The sequence below is a fragment of the Scyliorhinus canicula genome, chromosome 10, assembly GCF_902713615.1.
Source record: "Scyliorhinus canicula chromosome 10, sScyCan1.1, whole genome shotgun sequence".
Taxonomy (NCBI): Eukaryota; Metazoa; Chordata; class Chondrichthyes; order Carcharhiniformes; family Scyliorhinidae; genus Scyliorhinus; species Scyliorhinus canicula.
The window spans coordinates 51,996,995-52,023,253 of record NC_052155.1 but is presented as its reverse complement, the minus strand read 5'-3'; the positions used below and the strand labels follow the sequence as shown (position 1 = coordinate 52,023,253).

Below are 26,259 nucleotides of genomic sequence, written 5' to 3'. Positions count from 1 at the left end.
AACTCTAAGGATGTGTAGGGGACAGGGACCTGGTTGTATATGTGCATAAATCATTAAAGTTGGTGGGACAGGCGGAGAAGCAGTTCAGAAAGCAGACAGTATCCTAGGCGTTATCTGTAGTGGCATCGAGTACAAGAACGAAGACACGAATTAGACCTCAGCTGAGTTCTGACTTCAGGAAGGATGTGAACGCATTGAAGAGAGTGCAGAAGATGTTTAGAAGAATGGTTGCAGGGATGAGAAACTTCAGTTTCGAAGGTAGTTTGGAGAGGTTGGGACTCTTCTCCTTGGAGAGGGGGAGGCTAAGAGGATATCTGAAAGAGCGGGCGAGACAGAATAGATAAGGAGAAATTCTTCCCGCTCATGAAAGGATTGAGAATGAGAGGGCACAGATTTAAAGTGATTTGCAAAAGAAGCAAAGGTGATGTGGGGAAAAATCTTTTTACATGCGTGGTCCGGGTCTGGAATGCGCTGTGGGGAAGTGTGGTGGAGGCAGGTCCAATTGAGGCATTGGGGGTATTCGGTGATTACTTGTATCGAAACAATGTGCAGGGATATGAGGAAAAGGCAGGGGAATGGCACAAAGTCATAATGCTCATTTGGAGAGCTGGGGCAGGCACAAATGGGCCGAATGGCCTCCATCAGCACCCATACAATTCTGTGATTCTGTGAATTGTGAACAATTAAATAGAATTAAATTGCAGTTGTCTCAGTCGATGGAGCTCTCATCTCTGAGTCAGTGTTTGAATCCAAAAAATGTGCTTACATAATCCAGACTAAAACTTCAATGCTCTGCTGAGGGTGGGTCGGACATTCAAAAGTGCCATCTTTGGGATCAGACATTAAATTGACGCCCCATCTGCCCTCTTAGGGGGTGTAAAAGATTCCAAGGCAGCATTTGCAGAGTTCTCTTTATGTGCTGGCCAAAATTCCTCCCTTCATCTGCTTCAGTAATAAAGATTAACTCGTTGTTTATCTCTTTTGCTGTTTGTGGGAATGTGCCAAACGCAAATTGGCTGTTGTGTTCATAAAAACCAAAGACTGCAATGTAAAAGTGACATTGTGACTGAGAGTATGGAAAGGTGTTTATAAACGCCTGCTCAACCTATCTTTTCCCTTTATTCTGAGTCTTCGCGGCTTAAATAATGCACGCAACAGTTTGATACTTTGAAGCTTAAATAGTTAAACACCTGAAAATTGCAGACTTGTGCGGTGTGGCTTTAAGAGTCGAAGTTCTGGTCGGGTTATTATCTCCAGGGGAGTTTAAATACAGCAACTCTGAGCCAATCATAAAGAAAGTATGTCTCTTCCCCGCCCACCCCCCTCTCTCCATCAGCACCACGTGGGGTAGAGGTTTTACTCCCTCCCTCCCTTTCTGTGGTTTTATTTCATGAGAAAGTAATTGGAAAGTAGCGAAATGATTGAGTCATTGAGAGGCAGACACTGAAAGAAAGAGATACCAGAGAGGAACAAGGGACAACGGAGCAGAGAGAGAAAAAATCCAAGGGAAAAGCGAGAGGGAACTGGGTGTGAAGTGAGTGCAATTGGTTCATTCAGGCTGAGGTTTAATGTTTGCAGTTGCAAATTTACGGTTTGCGATTTAGATATGGTGGGTTCTTTTTAATCCCCACACCCACCCACCCAGCGATCTCAGCTCCCCTCTCGTCCTACTCTTCAGCCCGGGGCTCATTGGGCAGCTCCCGGGAGGGACGGGGACAAAGCGGGGGTGGCAGCCGCAGGCTCTGCGCCATTCATTTCTTTTTGTTTGAATTCTTAGTTTAATTACACTTGAGTTACGAATCCTGTCTCTGTCCTCAGACTGGGGTCGTTCTGACGAGAGGAGTTTGCAAAACTTTTTGACCCGAATCAAGCCAGGTGGTTTTCAACTAAACCGGGACTGGAAACTGAACTAAAACCCAGCGCTGAAATTGATTGATCCAGACGGGAAACTGACTAGGGCAGCAGCATGCAGTTCCTGTTCTGCCTGCTCTACATCTCCCAGGTAAGTAGTCTGGACTGGCTCGCAGAAAGATTTTAATTTTAATTTTAATATTTGATGTGAGAGGTTAATGAGTGTGTTTTGCCTTTTTAAAAAAGAAATCTAGGATACAGTGTGCACGCGTGTGAGGATAAAAAAATTAGAAACTTGCATTTCAATAGCGCCTGTCAGAGCCCCCCCCCCCCCAACAAACCCTTTTAATAGTCATTGGACGTGATTTTGAAGTGGAGTCCCAGGTCTAATGTGGCAAACGTGGCAGCCAATTTGCGTGCAGTAAGATCTCACAGGCAGTGCTAAATTAATGGATCCGCTTTTAGATGTTAGTTGAGGGATGAATGTTGGCCAAGACACTAGGGAGAATGGGCAGAAAACAAAGGGGATGTCTGATTATTGATACTGTGCTGTGTGCGTGAGGTTGAATGGAAGTCTAGGAAGGACTACTAACCTGCACCAGGGCTCTGCACATGTGTGTACTCTGCATCTTAACCAGAATAGCCTGTTGGGAGAATTTGTTGCTGGCGTCTTGTGCTATGATTGAGCGCAAGCAAGATGCCAAGATCCATTGGGAGTTAGTAAAAGTTTGCTTTAAATTTATCCCTGAGGAGGTGGTGGGCCTTTTCTTGAACTGCTGGCAGTAGATTTGATACAACTGGGTGGCTTGAGATGCTAAAGAGGGAAGTCAATTGTTGGTGGGGACTGCCACATATGGGCCAAACTGGGTGAGAACAACAGTTTAAAAAAAAAAGACATTGTTTAAAAAACCATTTTTTTCAATAATCTGACATCATAGTTACTTTTAATTTAAATTCTTAACTGTTATGGTGAGGTTTGAGTTTGTATTCTCTCAAATTACGAGTCTGGATTGTACAGCTCATGCCTCTGGAGTTTGGGGTGAATTGTCTTGGTAGCTAATTGCTGCTCACTGTTTATTGACTGCCTCTGCTGGCAAGTACAAGCCTGTGCGTATGATGTGAGGAGAGGATCTGACTCCTTTACAGTAACTCCTGTGATCAAACAGCCTGCCAATACCTACCACCTCGTCGTGTAAATGTAACTATCCCCCCCCATGTCACGTGCAGGAAAGATGAATGCTCGATTCCTGTGGAATTGTAACTCTGGAATGTGGCAATGCCATCGGGAGAGAACATTTAATGGGAGAAGCAGGGATGCAGAACACAATCCTGAGACTCCTCGGCTTGTCTAAAATGGGTTGATGATTTATTTTTCACGAATTATTTTTTAGCATGTTTTAATTTTTATTAAAGTGGTTGAGTTCTGCAACAGATACTGCCGTAAGCTGCTAACGCATATCCTTTCTCTGGCTTATTACAGCAAAACTTCAATGTTGTTTAAGCCCTGCTCCCATTTAACCACCTTTCCTGCTGACTGTCTCAAGGGTATGGTTCCACAGGCATCCACTGCCACCTTGATTGAGTGGTGTAACTTCATACTTGTGACAATAAAAGGTTGTTACTATTATTATTATTATTATTATTCAAGCGGGAGTCTGGCTGCATGTGTTATCAATTCATGTTTGATCCAGGTCTTTTCTCTACACCCACAGTTGAGTTTGACAGTGGGTATTACTGAACAGTGATTGGGAGCAGGGATCCCCAGCTGAGAGGTGGTGAGGCTGATGATAGCTTGCCCTAATGCGAGAGATCTGCATCAGGATGTAAATTTGATTTGGCGACTTCTAGTCCTGTCTTTTGGCTCAGTAGCTAACACTCTTGACTCCGAATCAGAATGATGTGCCTTCAAATTCTACTCCGATTTGAGCCTGTAATCTAGGCTGACACTTCAGTTCAATACTTAGGGAGAGCTTCTCTGTTAGAGGTGCTGTGTTTCAGATGAGATAGTAAACTGAGGTCCAGTATGCCTTTTCAGGTGGATGCAGAAGATCCCATGACACTCCTCAAAGAAGAGGGGAATTTCCCTGATGTCTTGGTCAACAATTCTTCAACCACAGCGGCGTGTGGCAGAATGGTTAGCATTGCTGCCTACGGCGCTGAGGACCCGGGTTCGAATCCCGGCCCTGGGTTACTGTCCGTGTGTAGTTTGCACATCTCCCCGTGTCTTTGTGGGTTTCACCGCCACACCAAAGATGTGCTGGTTAGGTGGATTGGCCATGCTAAATTGCCCCTTAATTGGAAAAAAATAATTGGTTACTCTTAAATTAAAAAAAAACAAGTCTTCAACCACCATCATCATTAAAACAGATTATCTTGCTATTTACCCCCTTTGTCGATGGAAGCTTATTGTGTGCAAATTGCCTGCTACTTTTCCTAAAAGTCCAACAGGGATTACACTGCAAAGTACTCAATTGGCTTTCAAGTAATTTGGGGTGTCTTGAGATTGTGAAAGGTGCTATATAAATGCAAGTCTTGTCTGGCTTTTTCACCAGCCAATGGAAAGCTGTGTTCTGATTCCAAGGTTTTCCGACTAAGAGTTTAATCCAAGAAATATTTGAGTGAAATGAATTGGTTCAAATGAAGGTGAAATTAGTTTTCACTAGTACCTGTAAAGAAGTTCCTAGCGAATTTGAGAAGTTGAATTTACCTTTTTATAGTTGAAGACCAGCTTCATCTCCTATCTTGGGTTCGCTCCCAAGTTATTGAACTTTCTAATTCGTTCCACTCCCTCACTCTTTCCTTGTTTCCATCGCCCCCTGCGATTCTTCCCTTTCTAGAAAATATCCAATTTCATTTAAGTGAGTATTGAAGCTGCTGCTGCTGCCATCCTTTCAGACAGTGCATTCCAGAGCATGACAGCTCATTGCAGGGGTTTAGAATTGTACTTGTGATGGTGTAGTGAGATTTTTATGCAGTCCTGCTCCTAATTTTGATTACGGTTACCTCTCTCTCTACATACCTGGAGGACTTCCCTGTGAAGTCAGTAGAAAAGTGTCTGATATGCAAGATTTCCATGACCTTTGATCCCCCCCCCCCCCCCCCCCCCCGCCCCCCAAATGAAGCCTGAGGGGCACTGAGGTTGTGATCCAATTGCTGTCTTGCTTAAGATCAGCTAACTGATACCAGACTGGACGACCAACCTATGGAGCTTCCTGCCTAGCTTGCTTCAGTGCAGCAGCAGATACAGCCTTTGCCTGTGGATGAATCTGGACAAAAAAGCAGCTTTAATCTGCAATGCGCTTGGTGTCATTTTTCATGCCTGAAGGCCAGGAGCGGTTTCACTTCCTCACAGCTGTGCAACTGAAGCCCATGCAGACCAAGAATTTCAAGACCACCATTTTTCAGAACCATGTCTGACGTTTTGATTAACAGAATGTGCTGTGTTGACACTCATTATTTTCCAGTCCTGTAGCGGATCTTCAGTACAAGGGTCATATTAGTTTCTGTATAAACAGTTGCAGCTCCAACCAACCAACCTTCCCATCCCTGCAACCACGTAGATCATTTTTCTTCTTCTTTCTTTGTTATTAAAATTGGCATTTTGTGCTCATTCATGCTGCCCTTGAGGAGTGGTGGTTTTTCTTGGAAGTGTTGGTTTGCACTGGTTTGATCCAACCGAGTGACTTGCTCGGCCACATCAGAGTTAATCATAGGATCCCTACAGTGCAGAAGGAGGCCATTCGGCCAATCGAGTCTGCACCGACTCTCCCCTACCTCGGCCCAAACCCCTGCCTTTTTCCCGTAACCCCACTTAACCTACAGATATTTGGACACTTAAAGGGCAATTGAGCAAGGCCAATCCACCTAACCTGTCCATCTTTGGACTGCGGGAGGAAACCGGAGCACCCGGAGGAAACCCACGCACACACGGAAGTGCAAACTCAACAGTCAGTCACCCGAGGCCAGGATTGAACCTAGGTCACTGTCGCTGTGAGGCAGCAGTGCTAACCACTGTTGGATCTGAATCAGATTAGTATGGAGCTTCTTTAGTCATACATAGGCCAGACAAAGTAAGGACAACAAATTACTTTTCCTAAAGAATAATAGTGAAAGGTTTGAAATTTTATGACCTTCTGACAACTTAATGGACAATTTGATTTTTCTTTTTACTGATGGTTGCTTTATTTCTGGATTTTCTTTTTAAAACTGAATCTAAATTCTCAAACTGCTTGGTGGGATCTGAATTAAGAATCTCCTAGCTTTTTAATGTAGGCCTCTTTTATTACCCATACAGGAACATGACCACCAAGCTAATGTACTCCAGAATTCACCAGTTAGTGTGGCAGTGAAATGTGCAGCTGCAGGTTTGATTGACCAAGGTCAGCTCGGTATCCCTGTGATGCCTCGGGGATGGGAAAGTTGGGCTGAGCCATTTCTAGAAAACATAGGAACAAGAAAAGGCCTTTTAGCTCTGGGATTCACCAGGGCATCTCGGTAACCTGCTCACAATGTAATTATAGATTAAGGATTTTTAAACTCCAATCACTTGGAGAATTTTCCCACAATTCCGTCAGCCATTGTGGTTTCTGTTACTTGCTCGTTCCTGGAATTTATTCCACACATTGATCCCGTTTTGGATGAAGAATCTCCATGATGGTCATAAAATTGCCTGATAACTAGTCTGAATCTGTGCCTCCTGTTTCTACAGTTTAATTGAAAGTCATACTGTATTGTGGATTTTGTTTGCATCTTGAATCTTTGGCAATCATGTATCTATCCCTCAATAGATTGTCTCGCAGATGCCTCCTTCACTGGCTGGTATTTCCTCTTAATTTGGCCCTGTAACATTGGGAACCAGCCTTGCTTATAGCTAGCCTGCACATTGCCTACAGTTCTCAAAGGTCTCCCTTCTTTCTTGGTGATCAGAGTTGACCCAGGGTTCTTCCATTTCAGTCATTAACATCTCTCCTTTTTAAAAAAAATAAAAATAAATTTAAAGTACCAATTCTTTTTCTCCAATTCAAGGGCAATTTTAGTGTGGCCAATCGACCTACCCTGCACATCTTTAGGATGTGGTGGTGAGGCCTACACAGAAATGGGGAGAATGTGCAAACTCCACATGGACAGTAACCCGGGATCGAATAATAATCTTTATTAGTATCACAAGTATGCTTACATTAACACTGCAATGAAGTTACTGTGAAAATCCCCTAGTTGCCACACTCTCTGTTCGGGTACACAGAGCGAATTCAGAATGTCCAATTCACCTGACGGCATGCCTTTCAGCATTTGTGGGAGTCCTCAGCACAGTGAGGCGGCAGTGCCAACTACTGTGCCACTGTGCTGTCCTAATCAGTAACATCTCTAAGGAATGATCTATTGTCTTGTGGTTTCATAAGTGAAACGAACCATTCGGCACAAAATAGGCCATTCAGCCCATCTGCCAGCGCCAGCTCTTTGTGCTATTCTTTTATTTATTTAATTTAAATTTAAGAGTACCCAATCATTTTTTTCTAATTAAGGGGCAATTTAGCGTGGCCAATCCACCTCCCCTGCACATTTTTGGATTGTGGGGGTGAGACCCATGCAGACACTGGAAGAACGTGCAAATGCCACACAGATGGTGACCCCAGGCCAGGACTTGTGCTATCCAATTAGTGTCTCATTTCCCCACCGTTTGCGCCTAACTTTGCAGTCTTTATTTTCCCCTTTAAAAATTACCGTACGCTTCCATTTCAAACATTGATTTACAGATTGTAACAATCTTGTGTCTCCTTTGATTAATTTGCTATCTTTCATACTTGGTTGGACATTCAGTCTTTTGAGGCCACTGAGGAGACTGTGGGGGAACAATGGAATGAAATGAAAATCGCTTATTGTCACGAGTAAGCTTCAATGAAGTTACTGTGAAAAGCCCCTAGTTGCCACACTCTCTGTTTGGGTACACAGAGCAAATTCAGAATGTCCAATTCACCTGACGGCATGCCTTTCAGCATTTGTGGGAGTCCTCAGCACAGTGAGGCAGCAGTGCTTGCTACTGTGCTGTCCTAATCAGTAACATCTCTAAGGAATGATCTATTGTCTTGTGGTTTCATAAGTGAAACGAACCATTCGGCACAAAATAGGCCATTCAGCCCATCTGCCAGCACCAGCTCTTTGTGCTATTCTTTTATTTATTTAATTTAAATTTAAGAGTACCCAATCATTTTTTTCTAATTAAGGGGCAATTTAGCGTGGCCAATCCACCTCCCCTGCACATTTTTGGATTGTGGGGGTGAGACCCATGCAGACACTGGAAGAACGTGCAAATGCCACACAGATGGTGACCCCAGGCCAGGACTTGTGCTATCCAATTAGTGTCTCATTTCCCCACCGTTTGCGCCTAACTTTGCAGTCTTTATTTTCCCCTTTAAAAATTACCGTACGCTTCCATTTCAAACATTGATTTACAGATTGTAACAATCTTGTGTCTCCTTTGATTAATTTGCTATCTTTCATACTTGGTTGGACATTCAGTCTTTTGAGGCCACTGAGGAGACTGTGGGGGAACAATGGAATGAAATGAAAATCGCTTATTGTCACGAGTAAGCTTCAATGAAGTTACTGTGAAAAGCCCCTAGTTGCCACATTCCGGCGCCTGTTCGGGGAGGCTGGTACAGGAATTGAACCTTGCTGCTGGCCTGCCTTGGTGTCCTTTAAAAGCCAGCAATTTAGCCCAGTGTGCTAAACCAGCCCTGAAGGTCACACTTCACTAACTGGGCAGGCAAAGGATGGGTAAACACAGGGTGATAGGTCCTGGTGGACACAATTTAAATGGTTTCTTTAAAGATATTTGACGAGGTTTCACAATCTCTTTGCAGTTTCTCCCCCCTTTCCTCCTGAGGACATGTTGCAGTTTAGGAGAGGCTGCATCCTACCCAGTGCCACCTCCTCTCAGTCACCACATTTGGGATCCCAAAGATCCCATGTGACTCTTTACTGCTGCAGCTGATTATGTCCTCACTCGCCAACAATTGCACTTCACAGTGGAATAGGTCAGTGGGATAGTGAGCAGGATCCTCGATCAGAAGGAATTCCCCAAAAGTGAGGAGGCTGCATAGTGGTTAGTGTTGCTGCCTCAAAAGTTCCAGGTTCAATTCTGGTCTCTGGTGACTGTTTGCACTTTCTCCCTGTGTCTGTGTACATTTCCTCCGGGTTCTTCAGTTTCCTCCCACAGTCCAAAGATGTGCAGGTTAGGTGGATTGGCCATGCTAAATTGCAACTTAATGTCCAAAAGGTTGGGTGGGGGTTACGGGGATAGGGTGGAGGCGTTGCCTTAAGTATGGTGCTCTTTCCAAGGGCGCAGACTTGATGGGCCATTTGGTCTCCTACTGCAGTGTCAATTCTATGAAGCGTGCCTTTCATGTCGTGCCCATTGTCGGGTACGGTTTTGTTCTACTCAACGATGTAGGATGTGAACTGCTTCCCATTTCATGTTGGGTTACGGATCCCTGGTTTAGGGGTCTTCATTAGAATTGTGGAGGAGCAAAAGGATTTGGGTGCTCGTTACAAGAATCATTAAAAGTCAATTCATATTGCAAAAGGCAACATGGCGTAATCTCAAGAACCGGAGTACAAAGGAAGAAAAAGTGATGCTTTAGTTGGATAGAGAATTAGTCAGAAGCCACTGGGTTTAAAAAAAATAAAGTACCCAATTATTTTTTTCCAATTAAGGGGAAATTTAGTGTGGCCAATCCACCTACCCTGCACATCTTTTGGATTGTGGGGACGAAACCCACGCAAGCAAGTGAAGAATGTGCAAACTCCACACGGACAGTGACCTGGAGCCATGATTGAACCTGGGACCTCGGTGCTGTGAGGCAGCAGTGCTAACCACTGTGCCACCGTGCTTCCCCTGATTCACTGGGTTTTAAAGGTTTGGGTTAGGTTACGAGGGCTGGTTGCTTGAACTTGTTTAGAAGTTTAGGCAGTTGAAGACTGATTGAATTGAGATTGTCAAAAGTGTTCCTCCATTGGGTGAATCCAGAACCAGGGGCATCATCTTGAAAGTATAAGTCAGGCTGTTCAATTTTGAAATCATTGCGGAGGTGAAACAGCCACCGGCCACCCCATTCATGTCATAGTTTATCCTCCACTTGGGCCTCCTTTCATGTTTTCTCAACTAATTATATCAACGTTATTCCTTTCTCTTTATAGGCTTGTCTAATTTCCTCCTCAATACATCTAAACTATTCACCTCCACCATTCCTTGTAGTGAGTCCCCCATTCTGGGGTTTAAAAGGTTTCTTTGCTCCCTGTTTGTTTTTTTTTAAATTATTTTATTGATGGCCTCGAGATTTGCCCTTCACCACAAGTAGAAACATTTCAGTTGTCTACTCTATTCAAAATCTTTTCACATTTTAAAGACTCCTAGGTCATCCCTAAGCCTTCTCTGATCAAAAGAACAGAGACCAGAAGACGCAGGAGCAGAATTAGGCCACTCGGCCCATCGAGTCCGCTCTGCCATTCAATCATGGGTGATATTTTTCTCATCTCCATAACCCTGATCCCCTTATTAATCAAGAACTTATCTATCTCTGCCTTAAAGACATGTGATTTGGCCTCCACAGCCTTCTGACAGAGTTCCAAAGAAACCAACTAATCCTGAAGGGTATACTGGTATTTCTGTTAATCATCTTTAACTTTTCCAGTGCCTGTGCATATTTTGTATGATGACCCGAATTATGCGCAGCACGGCAGACAAGTTGTATTAGTATCGAATTACTTTTACTTTTTAACCCTCCAGAAATCAACCTAGTGCTTGGTTTGCCTTTTTGTGCATTACTAACTTGAGTAATGTCTTTAGTGATTGGTGTATTCCTACTCCCAGATCCCTTTGCTGTTCTACTTTGTTTATATTATTTTCTAAGCAATATCCAATCTCCTTATTTTACTTGCCAAATTGTACTACCTCACATTTATTTATGGGAGGCTCAATAGCACAGTGGTTAGATTCCTGGCTTGGTTCACTATCTGTGTGGAGTCTGCATGTTCTCCCTGTGTCTGTGTCTGTTTTCCTCCGGGTGCTCCAGTTTCCCCCCACAAGTCTCAATGATGTGCTTGTTGGATGAATTGGACATTCTGAATTCTCCCTCCGTGTGCCCGAACAGGCGCACTACTGTGCTGACTAGTGGATTTGCAGTGTAATGTAAGCCTACTTGTGACACTTATTATTTATGGTGAACACTAATTTATGGTGAACACTAAAAGATTATTATTATTTATGTTGAAATTAATTTGCAATCGCATGGCCATTCTGCAAGTTTAATATTTCTGTATTGACTCTCCCTCCCAATTTGGTGATGTTGGCAGATTTAGAGGTTGCTCTGATTCTAGTCCAAATCGTTAAAATAAATTATCAACAATGTCCCAGTATTGGTCCTTGTAGAATACCAGGTCCCATCTTTTGCCACTCTGAATATAATTATCATTTATTCCTACTCTCTGCTTGCTGTCTTTAAGCCCTGACCAAGTATTCTCTGACCTTTTTTTTCATGAATCTAATTTGGGGCACCTCATTGAAGGTTTTTGAAAATCTAGATAAATGACATCTGCTACATTACCTGTATCTATCCCTGTTACCTCTCCACAAACAGTTCAAGTGAGGTTGATCAAACAAGACTTTCCCTTTTGAAATCCATGCTGACTATTCATGGAGTATTGTGCCCAATTATGGGCATCACAACTTGTGAAAGGTGTGAAGGGTTTGGAGAGGGTGCAGAAAAGATTTATAAGAATGATCCCAGGGATCAGAAAGAAGATTGGAGAAGCTGGGATTGATTCTCTTGGGGAGATTTGAAGAGTTCACAATCATGAGTCCAGAATGAGTAGATGGAGAGAAACTGTTCCCAGGAGGGAAGAAAATCTGCCATCATTGCCTGGACTGGTCTACATGTGAATCCAGACCCACAGCAATGTGGTTCACTCTGAACTGTCCTTGGGGAAATGGCATAACGAGCTACTCTGTTGTATCAAACTGCTACAGAAAAGTTAAATAAGAAAACCAGCATTGACCTAGGCATCGGAAGCAGCAATTGCAGATTCAGCCCAGTCAATCCTGCAATGTTGGACTCTCAACATGTGGAGTCCCGTTCCCAAATTGAGGGAGCGGTGCCAAAACCTACTTGGCCATGCCCAATGGCTGTAAGATTTGATGCCCCTGACTTGTCCATCACTCCGAGATGGCCCCGACTTGTCCGTCACTCCATGATGTCAAGCTATGGCTGAAGATACTGGGTTCAGTAATGGCTATGGGCCCTGACAATATTCCAGCTGTAGTTCTTAAGACTTGTGCTCCTGAACTAATTGCACCCCTAGCCAAGATGTTTCTGTGCAGCTACAAAACTGGCATGAACCTGAAAATGTGGATAATTGCCCAAGTGTGTCCTCCCCTCAAAAAAAAACAGAACTAATCCAATTTGACTGATCACTACCTCATCAGTCAATCATCAACCAAGTGATGGAAGATGTAATTGACAGTGCTACATTTATGGTACGTACTTGGCAATAACCTGCTCAATGGCGATCAACCAGACAACGCGACCCTTAACTTCATTTATAGACTTGACAGGGTGGCACGGTGGTGCAGTGTTTAGCACTACTGCCTCATGGTGCCAGGTCACTGTCCTTGTGGAGTTTGCACATTCTCCTATGTGTGCATGGATCTCAACCCCCACATCCCAAAGATGTGCAGGGTTAGGTGGATTGGCCACACCAAATTTGCCCCTTAATTGGAAAAATAAAATTTTAGCCTTCGACCAAATGTGCATAAAAGAGCTAAATTCAAGAGATGAGAACGACATTGCAGCATCAGGAATGCTCACTACTGGTTAGGGTCATACCTAGCAGAAAGGAAGATGGTTGTAGGACACCAATCATCTCTTGCACCAAGACATTTCTACAATCAAGACTTGATGTTACAAAGGTAACAAAAAGACTAAACTAAAGCCTCTATCTGTGGGTGCGTAGCATTCGTAACAATGTAAATGTATTGATTGCATACATTTAATGAAACACATGATCTGATGGCCATTACTGAATTATGGCTGCAGGATGACTGTGATGGGGTCCTGAATATTGAGTGGTATATTTGGCACCTTGAAGAATATGGAGCCAGGTACAGATGGAGGGGTTAGTACTACTTAATCACGGATGGCATTTGTGCAATAGTTGGAGATTATCTTGATTCAGGAGATAAGGATGTAGAATTGATTTGGGTGAAGATGAGAAAAAGGGAAATAATTGACTAGCGAGAGTGGCCTACAAGCCCATAACAGTGACCACAATCTAGGATGAAGTATGCAAGGAGACATATTGGGTGCTGTGATAAAGGGACATAAATAACCATGGGTGACTTTAATCTACACACAATCTGGAAAAATCAGGTTGGCAGTAATAGTCTGGCTGAGGGAGTTCATAGAATACTTTCAAGATTGTGTTTTTTAGAGCAGCAACACGTCCAGTTTGAAAGGGAGAAGGGTGGGTCTAAGACTAGTGTTTTGAACTTAAATAAGGGCAGCTATGTGGGCTGAGCTAATTGAATTGAAGGGAACTGGAATACTAAGCCAGACTCTAGATTTATAAAAAAAATATTAAAAAGTGCTGGAAAATGACTAAAGGGTTGAGAAAGAAATCGGTGTGAGAGGAAGCTAGCTAGAAATTTAAAAGTAGAGAGCAAGAGTTTCTACAGGTATCTTGAGTGAGAATGGGGAGTCAATAATAGATGACAAGGAAACAGTGGATTAAAGGAACAGATACTTTGCTTCTGTATTCACTTCGGAAGCACTCCAATAATAGCTGTATATTAGGAGGTGAAAGGAAGAAGGGAACTTGATGAAATTACAATCACTTGGGGAGAGGTACTGAGCAAATTGATGAAGCTGCGGCCTGACAAGTCTCTGGGTCCTGATGGACCTCATCGTAGGGTCCTGAGAGGTGGCTATTGAGGTAGTAGATTCTTGGTGTTCGTTTTCCAAAATTCCCTAGATTCTGGAGTAGTTGTCAAGGGTCAAATGGCCTACTTCGTATGTTCATGCGCGTTCCTCAGGGTAGTGTCCCAGGCCCAACCATTTACAGCTGCTTCATTACTGACCTTCCCTCCATTGTTATGACGCTTTGGGCTAGGGCATGGTCAATTCCAGCCCCACTTGACCTGGAATTGCAATATAAGTGAATTAAGAAATAATTCTTCTAAAGTATTCAAGATCTTTGGCCCCAGACTGCTCCAATGATCTGCAGGCTCCAGATTGTTTTTTTTTTTAACAAATTGAGTACCCAATTCATTTTTTCCAATGAAGGGGCAATTTAGCACAGCCAATCCACCTACCCGGCACATCTTTGGGCTGTGGGAGTGAAACCCACGCAAATACGGGAGAATGTGCAAACTGCACACGGACAGTGACCCAGAGCCGGGATTGAACCTGGCACCTCAGTGCCGTTAGGCAGCTGTGCTAACCACTCTGCCACCATGCTGCCCTTCCAGATCAAGTAAAAACACAATTGGTTGTTTACAAATAAAGAGTTAAAACATGCAATAATTAATCAAGACAATGGGCTGCTAAACGATTACTTTCCCCATGGACTGTTTCACCCTCTACCCAGATAGGGACACAGGGAGAGAAAGGGGTAAAATGATGGGGATTAAAATATAGGAATAAAAGAGATGTTCTTATTGCTGATGTTGAAGTCTTTGTAGTCGACTATCTTCTCTGGATGTGGAGAGTCGAAAACCACCAATTGGATTGGATCTTCTGGTATGTGCATTCCGTCAGAACTCGCGAGAGAGAGACTGTCAGGACACTTAGAGCGGTCAGCAGGGGAGAAGAGAGAGAAACTATTTCCAAGTTTATTAATCAAAAGTGTGCTTCACTCTACAAAACAGAGCCTATCAATCATCATAGAGAGCCAGTTCATGTCCTGGGAAATCGATTTAACCAATTGGCTGTCAGCCACGTCCATCAAAACATATCAATTTTGATGGGCCATTCCAAATACCCTTCTGCCTGCAGGTGTCCTGAGGTCAGGCCAGATAACACCTCTGCTGGGGGTGTGCCGTTTTGTTTAAAAATCAGAAGTGCAGTCCAGATACCAAAGTTATAGGAATCGGATTTAAATGGGAGGCTGTCCATAATCATAAGCCCAGCAGTGCGGATGTTTGATGTTCTGTATTCAGTAGCAGTATTTACCCCCCTTCATACTGAAGCAGTTTGATTGACTTTGGCGGAACACAAACTATGCGACCATGAGCAGGTTATTGCTGAGTAAGTACCTTCTGGTAGTACTGTTGATCTCATAGAATTTACAGTACAGAAGGAGGCCATTCAGCCCATCGAGTCTGCACCGGCTCCTGGAAAGAGCACCTTACCCAAGGTTAACACCTCCACCCTATCCCCATAACCCAGTAACCCCACCCAACGCTAAGGGCAATTTTGGACACTAAGGGCAATTTATCATGGCCAATCCACCTAACCTGCACATCTTTGGACTGTGGGAGGAATCCGGAGCACCCAGAGGAAACCCACGCACACACGGGGAGGATGTGCAGACTCCACACAGACAGTGACCCAAGCCGGGAATCGAACCTGGGACCCTGGAGCTGTGAAGCGATTGTGCTATCCACGATGCTACCGTGCTACCCCTAATGATGACTCCTTCCATCAGTTTGCTGATGACGGAGAGTAGACTGATAGGGTGATAATTAGCTGGGTTGGATTTGTCCTGTTTCTCATGCGCAGGACACCTATGCAATTTTATACATTGTTGAGTAGATGCCAGTGTTGTAGCTGTACTGGAAGAGCTTGGCTAGGAGTGTGGCATGTTCTGGGGCACATGGGAAGGCATTGTTGGCGGGGTTGAGGAAAGCGCAAGACTGGGCGATTGTTATCTCAGACTGCCATACAGTTTAAGCCAGATAACGTTTGGGCTTGATTAGTGGCATGTAACATTTCATACAACACATAAGTGCCAGACAATATCAATCCCCAACAAGAGAAAACCTAACTAACTTACATTGACATTCAGTGGCTTTACTTATTATCACTGAATCCCCAAATATCAATCTCTTGGGTGGAGGAAGGTTTGCCAGTGACCAGTAGCTTAACTGCACCATCTATATAAATGAGGGCATGCCAGAAGCAATACCTGGTGAAGCTACAACACAGGACCACTTGCGTGCCAAACAGCATTAGCAGCAAGTGATGGACAGAGCTAAACTCTATTGTCCTGCCACATCCAGTAGTGAATGGTGGTGGACAATTAAACAATCCCTGGAGGAGGAGGCTCCACAAATATCCCCATCCTTAATGATGGGGGAGCCCAGCACATCTGTGCAACAACTGTGCCACCCGTGACTGATGAAATTGGTTATTAGTGTAATTCTTAGTATAATCTGGATTGTTTAGCAAGTGCTGGCCAATCCCCAAAAAATAAGGCTGAGGCATTTGCTTCAATCTTCAGCCCAGAAATGCCGAGTGGATGATCCATCTTTGCCTCCTCCTAGAGGTCCCCAGCATCACATCTGTCAGTCAATTCAATTCATTGCATGTGATGTGAAGAAATAACTTTAGGTCCCGGGGACTGCAAAGGCTATGGACCCTGAAAATATTCTGGCAATAGTATTGAAGACTTGTGCTCTACAACTTTCTGCGCTCGAGCCAAACCGTTCTGGTACAGCGACAGCACTGACATCTACTTGGCAATGTGGAAAATTGTCCAGGTATGTCGGATGCACAAAAAGCAGGTCAAATCCAACTTGGCCATGTCCAAATGCTACAAGACTTGAACTGACAAGTGGCAAGTAACATTTGTGTCATACAAGTGGCAGGTAATAACATCTCCAGCGAGATATATTCTAAACATCACCCCTTGACATTCAATATAGGGCAGCACGGTGGTGCAGTGGGTTAGCCCAGCAGCCTCACGGCGCTGAGGACCCAGGTTCAATCCTGGCTGTGGGTCAGTGTCCGTGTGGAGTTTGCACATTCTCCCCATGTCTGTGTGGGCCTCACCCCCATAAACCCAAAGATGTGCAGGGCAGGTGGATTAGACACTAAATTGCCCCTTAAAATAAATAATTGGGTAGTTTAAATTTATATTTAAAAAAAATCAGAGGTGAGGAATCCTGCAGCGTGTAATTCGTCTCCTTACTGCCTAAAGCCTGCCCACCATCTACATGTTGTTAAATTGAACGCCACTGCATTGATCACCAACGTCTGGCAGGTTTCTGGATGTGGTGCCCTTGGATTTCCAGAAAGCTTTAGATGAAGTTCCATGTAAGAGGTTAGTGTGCAAAATTAAAGCATATGGGTTGTGGAATAATATATTGGCATGGATTGAAAATTAGGCAGCAGACAAGGAACTGAAGCGGAAGCTTTTTTTCAAAATGACAAGCTGTGACTAGTGGCAGGACCCAGCTATTCACGGTGGCGCAATGGTTATCATTGCCTCACGGCACCAAGGTCCCAGGTTCGATCCCAGCCCTGGGTCACTCCATGTGGAGTTTGCACGTTCTCCCCGTGTTTACATGGGTTTTGCCCCCACAACCCAAAGATGTGCAGGGTAGCTGGATTGGCCATGCTAAATTGCTTCTTAATTGGGGGAACAAAAGAATTGTGTACTCTAAATTTAAATGAAAAAAGACAAATGGTATGTTGGCCTTCATTGCAAGAGGACTTGGAGTACAGGAGCAAAGATGTTTACTACAGCTGTACAGGGCCTTTGTGAGACCACACCTGGAGTGTTGTGTGCAGTTACCTGGAATATTGTGTGCAGTTACCTGGAATATTGTGTGCAGTTTTGGTCTCCTTATCTGAGAGATTATATACTTGCCATAGAGGGAGTGTAGCCAAGACTGATTAGTGTGATGGCAGGATTGTTGTATGTGAAGAGTTTGGGTTGACTAGGCCTGTATTCAGTGAAATTTAGAAGGGTGAGAGGCGATTTCATTGAAATATGTTGACGGGGCTTGACAGACTAGATATAGGGATGTTGTTTCCTTTGGTTGGGGTGGGACGTCCAGAACAAGGTGTCACCGTGTCAAGATATGAAGTAAGCTATTTGGGACTGAAATGAGGAGAGAGGGTTCTGATCCTATGGAATTCTCTACCGAAGAAGGCTGCGGAGGCCAAGTCACTGAAAATATTTAAAAAGGAAACCGGTTTCTAGCTTCTAAATGTGGGGAGAGTGCGGGTGTGGCATTGTGAGAGACTCTCAGCCAAGCTCCTATTGAATGCTGGAATAGACTTGAGGGGCTGAATAACCTGGGGCTGGTTTAGCACACTGGGCTAAATTGCTGGCTTTTAAAGCAGACCAAGCAGGCCAGCAGCATGGTTCAATTCCCGTACCAGCCTCCCCGGACAGGCGACGGAATGTGGCGACTAGGGGCTTTTCACAGTAACTTCATTGAAGCCTACTCGTGACAATAAGCGATTTTCATTTTCATTTTCATTTCAACCTCTGAGTTTCTATATTTTCATGTATCAAATGGCATGTCCCTTCAGCTGTTCGCAACAGGCAAACTACTGACCGTATTCAATCAGCTCCTGCTTTCAAAACTTTAAAACAGTGTCCAACATTAGATGTCCATCCGCGATTGGATAATACTTCCTGACCAAATCTTATTGCCTAAGAATTACACTGAGAACAAATTGCGGATTTAGACTGATAGTTTTTTTTTTATAAATTTAGAGTACCAATTAATTTTTTCCAATTAAGGGGCAATTTAGCATGGCCAATCCACCTACTCTGCACATCTTTGGGTTGTGGGGGCGAAACCCACGCAAACACGGGGAGAATGTGCAAACTCCACACAGACAGTGACCCAGAGCCGGGATCGAACCTGGGACCTCGGCGCCGTGAGGCAACAGGGCTAACCCACTGTGCCACCGTGCTGCCCTTAGACTGATAGTTAATTGCAGATAATCAGTTGGGCTCTCAGCATGCGAGAAGGCATGTGCAGGCACATGGTGGTTCACAGTGCCAGGGACCCAGATTCAATCGCTGCCTTGTGCATCCAGGTGCTCCAGTTTCCTCCCATCGTTCAATGCTGTGTGGGTTAGGTGGATTGGCCATGCTAAATTGCCCCTTGATATGCAGGTTAGGCTATGGGGTTTCAGGGCTGGGGCAGGGTGTGTAGGGGAGTGTAAATGGATAGCTCATTCAAAAGGGTGCAGACACGATGGGCTGAATGGCCTCCTTCGTGGGACAAGGCAAGGGTGCCCACTATGCCTGATACTTTTTGTCCTGGGGATAGAGCCATTGGCAATGGCGCTTGGAGTGTCAAGGAGGAGTTGGAAAGGGATAGTGGGGGGGGGGGGGGGGGGGGGGGGGGGGGGGGGGCGGCTGGAGGACAGAGTTTTGTTATGCCCGGACGATTTGCTACTTTACATTCATTTCGGACGCATTGGGTGGCATTAGGGAGATTATGAACATATTGGAGGAGCTCAGCCGGTTTTCTGGGTATAAATTTAACATTGGGAAGAGGTGAGGTTCTCCCGATTCAATCTAATGAACTACTACTGGGCAGCAAATATAGCCATGGTTAGGTGTGGGGGAGGGGTCGGTGGTGGGAATGATGCAGGCAGCCTCTTGTAAAGGCACTGGCTTTGTGTGGGGTGGGGTGAGTGTTGCCTGTTGACATCTGTGACGTCAGCAGCGGTGGGGGGGGGGGGGTCCATAGGGACGGGCAATGGTAAGGAGGGTGGGGTATTATCTTTTTTTAAAATGTATTTTATTACAAACATGTATCAAAACAGGTTACAGTGAGCAAACACCCTGGGAAACATACTTCCCAACAATCAACTATATAGTCTGTAAAGAAATTTGCCCTTTTTCACCCCCACCTCCCCAAAGGACGAACAGCCCCTCAAACACGATCACAAACATCCCGCATCTTTCCCCAAACCCGGTTTCCTCCCATAGTGCAAAGATGTGCAGGTTAGGTGGATTGGCCATGCCAAATTGCCCTGAGTGTGGGGTGGGGTTACTGGGTTATGGGGATACGGTGGAGGTGTGGGGTTGGGTAGGGTGCTCTTTCCAAGAACCGGTGCAGACTCTATGGGCCAAATGGCCTCCTTCTGCATTGTAAATTCAATGAAATAAGAGCCCCATAACTCATACTTTACCTTCTCTAATCTCAGGAAGTTGTACAGGTCGCCCAACCTAGCCGCTACCCTCAGTGGCGATGCCGACCGCCACTCCAGCAAAATCCGCCGCCGTGTAATCGGAGGCGAAGGCCAAGACATCGGCCTTCCTCCTCTCCATGAGCTCCAGCTTCTCTGAGACCCCAAATATCGCCACCAAAGGGTCCGGGTCCACCACCTCCTCCACTATCCTGGCTAAGACCACGAACACTCCCACCCAGAATCTTCCCAATTTTTCACAACTCCAAAACATGTGCGCATGATTCGCTGGCCCCCGCCCACACCTCTCACACTCATCTGCTACCCCCTGGAAGAACCCACTCATTCTCGCCCGAGTCATATGCACCCTGTGCACCACCTTAAACTGTATCAGGCTCATTCTTGCACAAGAGGAGGTCCCGCTTACCCTACGCAATGCCTCACTCCATATTCCTCAATTGATCTCCCCTCCCAACTCCGCTTCCTATTTCGCCTTGATCTTCACTTCCCTGCTCCCCCAGCCACTTGTGTGTATATATCCCCAATTCTTCCCTCCCCTTCTACATCCGGAAGCAGCAGCCGCTCCAGCAGAGTGTATTCCGGCAACCTAGGGAACCCCCTCCCAGACCTTTCGTGCAAAGTCCCTAACCTGCAGATACCTGAACTCTCTCCCCCTCAGCACCTCTACCCTCTCCCTTAGCTCCTCCAGACTGGCAAACCCTTCAAATACAGATTCCTCACCTTGACCGGCCCCACTTCCCTCCATCTGTATACCTATTCATCCCTCCCGGCTCAAACTCCTGATTCTCGCACAGCAGCGTTAACACCAACATCCCTTCCACCCTAAAATGCTTCCTTAACTGATTCCATATCTTCCCTGTGGACTGCACCACCAGGCTCCTTGAATACCTACTTGGAGCCATTGGCAATGCCGCTGTCACCATAGCCCTCAAACTAGACTCCTTACAAGATTCCTCCTCCTTCCTAACCCACCCTATCCCTTCTCCTTCCCACCACCGCCGCACCTTGTTCACATTTCGTATCTAATAATAATGAAGCGCATTCGGCAACGCCAAACCCCCCCTGCTGCCTCTGTAGCAGGGTCCTCCCCACACTCGGCACCTTCCCCGCCCTTACAAAGTCAGAGATGATTGTGTCCACTTTCTGAAAAAAGGCCTTTGGTGTAAAGATTGGGAGAGCCTGAAAGATAAACAAGAACCTCGGCAGAATATTAATTTTTACCTCTTGGACCCTCCCTGCCAGCATTACGTTAGGGTGGGGTATTATCTATTATGTGACTTATTCGTTGTCCTGCTCTTGGTTTATGTATATATTTATAAATGCCTTAATAAAAATACTGTCAAAAAGAAGCGAGGTCAGCGTGGCCTCTGCGGGGCGTTCCTTGCCGAGGCCAAAGAGAGCCCCATTTGATCGTGGGGCTGTTCTCAGAAACACCCCTTTAAACGTGCCCAAAACGGGACTCTCGTGTCACATCGTGCCCAATGTCACCTGCCTGATTTGCATGTGAAACAGAAGCTTGGCGGTGAGCAATTCTGTTAATTAGAATCAACATACCAAGCAATCAGGACTCTCCTCATGGAGTATAAATTGTTCCCTTGACTTTTGGTTTATCCTGATGAGTGCAAGTCCCACAACTTTGATAGCATATCTCTTTTCAGCAATACTCCAGTTCTGTACTACTAACAACTATCTAATATTTCTATTATTTCTCTGTCATTGCCTTTCAGTCCATTAACAAATGGCCTTTTCCCATCTTTGATGTTCCTTTCATATATATTTTTCTTGTGCTCCTTCATAGTTTCCCTTTACCCTCTCTTGGTATTCTCCCTTGCCATATTCTCGCCTGCTGTCAATGTGCTTAGTGTATGTCTCTTTCATTACACTTAACCCGTTCATCTTTATTCATCGATGCTGAAGCATTAGTGTTTAAATTGTTCCTTTAGCAGAATACGTTTTCTGGATATTGAACATAGAACATAGAATGATACAGCGCAGTACAGGCCCTTCGGCCCTCGATGTTGCACCGACATGGAAAAAAACTAAAGGCCATCTAACCTACACTATGCCCTTATCATCCATATGCTTATCCAATAAACTTTTAAATGCCCTCAATGTTGGCGAGTTCACTACTGTTGCAGGTAGGGCATTCCATGGCCTCACCACTCTTTGCATAAAAAAACCCACCTCTGACCTCTGTCCTATATCTATTACCCCTCAATTTAAGGCTATGTCCCCTCGTGCTAGCCACCTCCATCCGCGGGAGAAGGCTCTCGCTGTCCACCCATCTAACCCTCTGATCATTTTGTATGCCTCTATTAAGTCACCTCTTAACCTTCTTCTCTCTAACGAAAACAACCTCAAGTCCATCAGCCTTTCCTCATAAGATTTTCCCTCCATACCAGGCAACATCCTGGTAAATCTCCTCTGCACCCGTTCCAAAGCTTCCACGTCCTTCCTATAATGAGGCGACCAGAACTGTACGCAATACTCCAAATGCGGCCGTACTAGAGTTTTGTACAACTGCAACATGACCTCATGGCTCCGGAACTCAATCCCTCTACCAATAAAGGCCAACACACCATAGGCCTTCTTCACAACCCTATCAACCTGGGTGGCAACTTTCAGGGATCTATGTACATGGACACCGAGATCCCTCTGCTCATCCACACTACCAAGAATTTTACCATTAGCCAAATATTCTGTATTCCTGTTATTCTTTCCAAAGTGAATCACCTCACACTTCTCCACATTAAACTCCATTTGCCACCTCTCAGCCCAGCTCTGCAGCTTATCTATGTCCCTCTGTAACCTGCAACATCCTTCCGCACTGTCTACAACTCCACCGACTTTAGTGTCGTCTGCAAATTTACTCACCCATCCTTCTGCGCCCTCCTCTAGGTCATTTATAAAAGTGACAAACAGCAACGGCCCCAGAACAGATCCTTGTGGTACGCCACTCGTAACTGAACTCCATTCTGAACATTTCCCATCAACTACCACTCTCTGTCTTCTTTCAACTAGCCAATTTCTGATCCGCATCTCTAAATCACCCTCAATCCCCAGCCTCCGTATTTTCTGCAATAGCCGACCGTGGGGAACCTTATCAAACGCTTTACTGAAATCCATACACCACATCAACTGCTCTACCCTCGTCTCCCTGTTCAGTCACCTTCTCAAAGAACTCGATAAGGTTTGTGAGGCATGACCTACCCTTCACAAAACCATGCTGACTATCCCTAATCATATTATTCCTATCTAGATGATTATAAATCTTATCTTTTATAATCCTCTCCAAGACTTTACCCACCACAGACGTTAGGCTCACCGGCCTATAGTTACCGGGGTTATCTCTACTCCCCTTCTTGAACAAAGGGACCACATTTGCTATCCTCCAGTCCTCTGGCACTATTCCTGTAGCCAATGCTGACCTAAAAATCAAAGCCAAAGGCTTAGCAATCTCTTCCCTGGCTTCCCAGAGAATCCTAGGATAAATCCCATCAGGCCCTGGGGACCTATCTATTTTCACCTTGTCCAGAATTGCCAACACTTCTTCCCTACGCACCTCAATGCCATCTATTCTAATAGCCTGGGTCTCAGCATTCTCCTCCACAATATTATCTTTTTCCTGAGTGAATACTGACGAAAAGTATTCATTTAGTATTTTGCTTATCTCCTCAGCCTCCACACATAACTTCCCACCACTGTCCTTGACTGGCCCTACTCTTACCCTAGTCATTCTTTTATTCCTGACATACCTATAGAAAGCTTTTGGGTTTTCCTTGATCCTACCTGCCAAATACTTCTCATGTCCCCTCCTTGCTCGTCTTAGCTCTCTCTTTAGATCATTCCTCGCTTCTTTGTAACTATCAAGCGCCCCAACTGAAACTTCATGCCTCATCTTCACATAGGCCTCCTTCTTCCTCTTAACAAGAGATTCCACTTCTTTGGTAAACCACGGTTCCCTCTGCTCGACCCCTTCCTCCCTGCCTGACTGGTACGTACTTATTCAAGAACATGCAATAGCTGTTCCTTGAACAAGCTCCACATATCCAGTGTGCCCAACCCTTGCAACCTACTTCTCCAACCTACACATCCTAAGTCATGTCTAATGGCATCATAATTGCCCTTCCCCCAGCTATAACTCTTGCCCTACGGGGTATACTTGTCCCTTTCCATCACTAACGTAAAGGTCACCGAATTGTGGTCGCTGTTTCCAAAGTGCTCACCTACCTCCAGATCTAACACCTGGCCTGGTTCATTACCCAAAACCAAATCCAATGTGGCCTTGCCTCTTGTTGGCCTGTCAACATATTGTGTCAGGAAACCCTCCTGCACACATTGTACAAAGAACGACCCATCTAATGTACTCGAACTATATATTTTCCAGTCAATATTTGGAAAGTTAAAGTCTCCCATAACAACTACCCTGTTACTTTCGCTCTTTTCCAGAATCATCTTCGCCATCCTTTCCTCTACATTCCTCGAACTATTAGGTGGCCTATAGAAAACTCCCAACAGGGTGACCTCTCCTTTCCTGTTTCTAACCTCAGCCCATACTACCTCGGAAGAAGAGTCCCCATCTAGCATCCTTTCCGCCACCGTAATACTGTCCTTGACTAGCAGCGCCACACCTCCCCCTCTTTTGCCCCCTTTTCTGAACATAGGTTTGAATAATTCCTATTTGCTGTTCAACATCATTGTTTGCCAATATAGTCCCGTTTTATGTTCCTGAGCTCTATTCCCAGCGTCTCTTATCTCTATCCACATTGATACTATTTCTGTCTGGCTGGTGGCAATTGTGCAGATACTCCACTTCCTTGTTTGTTGATTTGGTGTTCAGAATCCTGGGGCATGCGAGTTCCACTGTGTACACAGGGAGAACATGCAGACTCCGCACAGACAGTGACCCAAGCTAATGTGGCAGAACAGTGGTATAGCCAGGGGAGAGGGGACTCTGAATGGATGGATGTTTGGCTCCCCATAGGTCACCTAACAAATTTAACGTGAAGCACGCGTTGAAATGGCAGCGACGGGGCGACCGTCAGTCGGTCACCCAGTAGTCAATTAATCAACCTCCTGTATGAAACAGTGATTAATAATCTTCCTATTTTAGATATTGTGGCTCCTGTTTATCTCCGTATCAAATGAGTACTTTTATTTACCTTCAGTCAATCACTGTGATATCTTTGTTCCATTACAATGATAGGGGAAGCTGTCGATGAAACTCCAGTCCTGGCCTCAGATTAACTTTGGTGCAGCAAATGGCTCAATTGCTTTAACTGCCCAGTGTAAATCATGTTCGTTTTTTAAAAAAAAACCTAGCTGAAGCTTATCCAGAATGCTTTTAACTTTGCAATCCAGTTCTAATTAAATAGAATGAGACCGGGCTTGAAAGAAATAATTCTGCAGGAGCTGGCTGAGGAATGGTCTGGCTGGCAGTATTCGAGGCCTCCAACAGTTCTAATTTGTCACCTTTTTAAAAAAGAATTCAGTCCTGGTTAATGGTAGGTGGTGGGGGAGGGAGGAAGTGTTTAACAGCGTCTGTCAGACAACAAATAACCTCCAGCCTGAGCCACAGATGCACCATCTGCACAGACCTTGTCTGAATTTACTTCCTCCTTAATTGCCTGTTCTGTCGACTCCTATTGTGTGGAATTAAAGAAAAGAATCTAAATTATTTACACTGGAGCCTCACTGTTCTGTCTCTTGCCCTCTTTGGAGGCTATGATTCTTTGGTGGCTGAGAGATTCTTTTTATGCCTGGCTTTGAAGGCTGAGAACTTGTGCGAGTGTTTGCTCCCTCAAAAACATGTGTGCTTCTGGGCCACATGTCCAGCGGTACCAGTTGCTGTCCCATTGTTTCATTGTGGATCTGAAGCATTCTGGTCTCCTGGTGGAAATACCGAGCCTGTGATGTGGAATAGTGTCGCGTAGGGAGGAACGGTTTTTTTTTAGAGAAGGGGTTTCAGAATTTTTTTTTCAAAAGGTTTGAGATATTCGCATTGAGGGCCACTGGATGCGTGAGGTGCGAATGCTGCTGCGGACCAGGGTGAGCCCATCTTTTTCTGCCCATTCCGCAATTCCATCAATTGTACTGTTAGCTGATGTCATATGTGGTCTTCATGTCCCTGGGTATTGGGGAAAGTGAAAAATCTGCCGGTATATCATCTCCTATCCAGCCAGGCCTTTTCATTTTAACTCGTTCGTGGGATGTGCGTATCATCTTAATTGCC

General features: G+C 44.9%; 1 protein-coding gene across 1 annotated transcript in view; it reads left to right on the top strand.

Moving 5' to 3' along the window:
• Window positions 1-1,363: 1,363 nt before the first annotated feature.
• The window catches only part of nradd (neurotrophin receptor associated death domain), a 62,440-nt gene continuing 37,544 nt past the window's right edge, over window positions 1,364-26,259 (top strand). The window contains exons 1-2 of the mRNA XM_038808921.1: window positions 1,364-1,534; window positions 1,819-2,002. Of these exons, the coding sequence (XP_038664849.1) occupies window positions 1,967-2,002 (36 nt within the window). The 5' untranslated portion in view covers window positions 1,364-1,534; window positions 1,819-1,966. The remainder of the gene's footprint in view (window positions 1,535-1,818; window positions 2,003-26,259) is intronic.